General features: G+C 27.3%; 1 protein-coding gene across 1 annotated transcript in view; it reads right to left on the reverse strand.

Annotated features, from left to right (window-relative positions):
• Nucleotides 1–644: 644 nt before the first annotated feature.
• Nucleotides 645–3,588, reverse strand: part of LOC126908542 (uncharacterized) — an 8,810-nt gene continuing 5,866 nt past the window's right edge. The window contains exon 2 of the mRNA XM_050690711.1: nt 645–1,217. Coding sequence (XP_050546668.1) covers nt 1,138–1,217 — 80 coding nt within the window. The 3' untranslated portion in view covers nt 645–1,137. The remainder of the gene's footprint in view (nt 1,218–3,588) is intronic.

The raw sequence follows: 3,588 nt of genomic DNA on the forward strand, positions 1-3,588 counted from the left end.
ATTACTAGGTTTGCAGTAATGCTACAAAATAAAATTTTATTTTTTACAGAAATGAAAAATAGAAAATTCTATAGTGAACCAGTATATCTATCAACATTTCTTATGGTATAGATAAATTTAATGTTTTATTTTACTAATGAGCGCGCGTTCGTTATATCCGGCCGTGTAATCAGAAAACTGCTGTCATTGTGAACACTATACACACAATATTCCTTATCAAGTTAATAATCGTTTCCTAAAATGACACATACGCTAGTTTCCAGTGTTAATACTGTGTGATTTTAGTACTATTTATAATTTCATCTTATTGATATTCAATAGATTGTTAGGTCGACACCTCTCCAGAACCGTCATCGTTAACAGTTTGTCTCGTCCGAATGTGTCAAAAAAACACAATCTTCTCATTGAATTATCATAGAGATATTTTGCTGTGTGCGTGCAGCCAACTTTTTTAGCGTGTGACCGATATTTTAAAATATATTGTAACTTTTTTAGGCGTCTATTTTCGAGATCCATATCTTAGCATGTGACCCTTCAGAGTCATAGTATCGTATCATTTTTATACATATTAATAATGTTTTGAGTATTTTTTATTTAATTTTATTAAATTAATTATATTATAACAGTGATGTATTTACGTACATCTCTATAATGGAATAATAAACAAGAATAATTTTATTGCCTGAATTATTTCAATATTCACGTGTATCTCATATTTTCCACATCTAATAATTTTCCTTAATTCTAAGGTAACATTCTTCGACATACTAATGTGTCTCTACCACTGGTGACATCAAACAAAATGTATTTTATTTTATTTACAAGGTATCGGCATATTATAATCTGCAACAACTTTTTACATTTTGATGTATATATCTTATTATACAATAAAATATTTAAAAATTACTTTACGACGAATGAATTTCAAATATTTAAAAAAAATAAATATCAGAATAAAAAAGGCATAAAAATAAAATTGTTTAAATTTAAACTATAATTTTTAATTTAGCTATTTTTTTTTTGTATTTCTGTAAAAAATGTTCATTTTTTAGCCTTAATATAAAGCCAAGAAAAGAGAAATTTAAAAAAATAATGCTATAAACACATAACATTATATTTTAAAAAATGTTATGAGAGCTAACAATAAATATTTCGTATATGACAATTACCTATTTCGACTAAATAAGGTGTGGTGGTTGGCGGTTTCATCTGATTATCTAAATATAAAAAAATAATAATAAGATTATAATCAATTAAAGTGAAATAATATGCATTAGCGTGGTTAATCTATGAACAGTAAACTACACAGTCGCCAAGTCAAATTTCAATGACAAATGATTAAAGAGGAAAAAAGCACTCGACCAATTTTACCAGCATCAAATTTAAATGTAGCTAGTAATTATTAATTAATAACTTCTTTTATGGTTCATTTATTTATTAGGGGTCTACATATTTTTTTCTTTTTAAGTAACATACATATATTAAAAGATTTAATGTTAGAGAATGATTCAATTAAGAAAATTACTGCTACGACAGCGTAAGTACCGGTAGCTACGCATAGAGCGCGACACCTAATAAGTTGCGCGCAAACCAAACTATTATATAGTTGTCTAATCAAGAGTGTTATATATCATTGAAGTGCGACCGTTGGTAGTTTCTCTAAATCAAATAGGAAACCTCGGTGCCTAATGTAAATATTGCCCAACCATCTATACCCCGTTGTCCCCTTAGAATACTTTCGTCGGCCATTTAGGCTGAACTCCTAAATAGCCACGAGAGGCATGCATTTATAAATTTTGTTTTACCCATTTTAACAGCACTCAAGCTAGTAAAACTTTGTTGTTGAAATATACATTAGAGTAGAAACGTTTTTCTTTTTTAGAATAGTAAACGCCCTAATTTACCCTAACCTGTAACGCCAGTTAGAACACATTACCAACAATTCAAGCCTATTTATAAAAATTTGTACTAGCTATTAATGTGTTTGGAATAACTTTACAAAATGTATAAATGCAAACATATATGGATTCTATTTATAAATTAGTTAAGTATACAAGTGTTCAGTAAGTAAAGAATCAAATCAATTGTTATAAACAATTAGAGCAATAGAAACCCGTCACTTACTGAACACTCTAATGTGATATCATTTTTAAAAATAAAGTTGATATCTCTAGTATACATATACGGGATGAATCGAAAAAGTGCTTAGTAATTGATAATCAAGAAATATACGTTACTAAAATAATCAAAAAAATATTTCTGAAATTATTTTTATTTTATAAGTAATCTGAGTCAGTGGCGTGCCCAGGGGGGGGTGGGTTAGAGGTCATATCCCTCCCCATTTCGTTTTTTTTCTAGCATTGAGTACTTAACAGCAAAAATTGAATAAAGTTGTAATTATTACATTGTATATTTGTATAACAACATTACATTATATCATACAAAACACAAAATATTAATAAATATTTTAATGAGGCTTGACCTCTAAAGCCCCCTCATTAATCTTTTTCTAATATTTTCACCCCTATTAAATGTATTTAGTTGTATTAATACCTATTAGATAAGACATCTCTCCCCATTTAAAATTCTTGGGCACGCCACTGATCTGCGTACTTAATTTAATTTATAAGTGATTTAATATAAACGAATAATTTTGTATGTGGAGGTTGAAGCAAATGTGCTGTAAATTAAATATAATAAATTTTCAGAATAGTCATTTGAAATATTTTAATTCTTTATGAAATAATATATTTTTGATTTAGATAATGCAATAATATTGCCTCAAAAAATTATTTTACTGTATCGTTTATTTACATGATATTTGGAAGACTATTTTTAGTTTACACTCATATAAAATTAGTATTTATCTAAATATGACGTACTATATCCAGAATTAACCTATCAAATATAAAAACAGTGTTCACTTGTCCAATTTTTGTTTATTTAAAAAAAAATTAAAATATTTTATAATTTTTATTGTAAATTGGTGGTATTAAACTTTATATCATTTTACTGCATACAAATTATAATGGTTGGGAAGATCACACTATTTAGTATAAAGGAAGCGAATCATACAAAATATATTAAGACACCAACTGAATAAATTTGACGAATTAAAAAAAAAATAAGAAAAAGATTATGATTGTTGTTTGGGAATGTACAATTTAGCGTTTAGTTGAGTTTAAACAATATAGTGTCAAATCAATTACCTACTCTATCGGTTGTATCTTAATATACACTACACTTAAATGATACTATAAATAAATAAACTCACACATACACACATATGCATTTATAACATTGTGTCTAATGTATAACATGATAAAAAGTAACCGTAAAATGAAAAACCCAGCACAGGGGGTCGCGGCACAGTGGTGACGTGGCATAGATGGATCAAGTATAATGATATCTGACAGTGATTAAAATCACTAACAAAAAAAAAAGCTTCGATGCAAATCTTTAGATAGTGTTTAATTTAAAAAAATTGGTGTATTATTCCAAAAGCCACATGATCTGCTAGTTCCTTATTAATATCCTGATTAAGATATAGTATGTCAAATGAAAAAGAGATTATTAAATAATATTATT

The sequence above is a fragment of the Daktulosphaira vitifoliae genome, unplaced genomic scaffold (genome assembly GCF_025091365.1).
Source record: "Daktulosphaira vitifoliae isolate Bord-2020 unplaced genomic scaffold, ASM2509136v1 Scaffold_5, whole genome shotgun sequence".
Taxonomy (NCBI): domain Eukaryota; kingdom Metazoa; phylum Arthropoda; class Insecta; order Hemiptera; family Phylloxeridae; genus Daktulosphaira; species Daktulosphaira vitifoliae.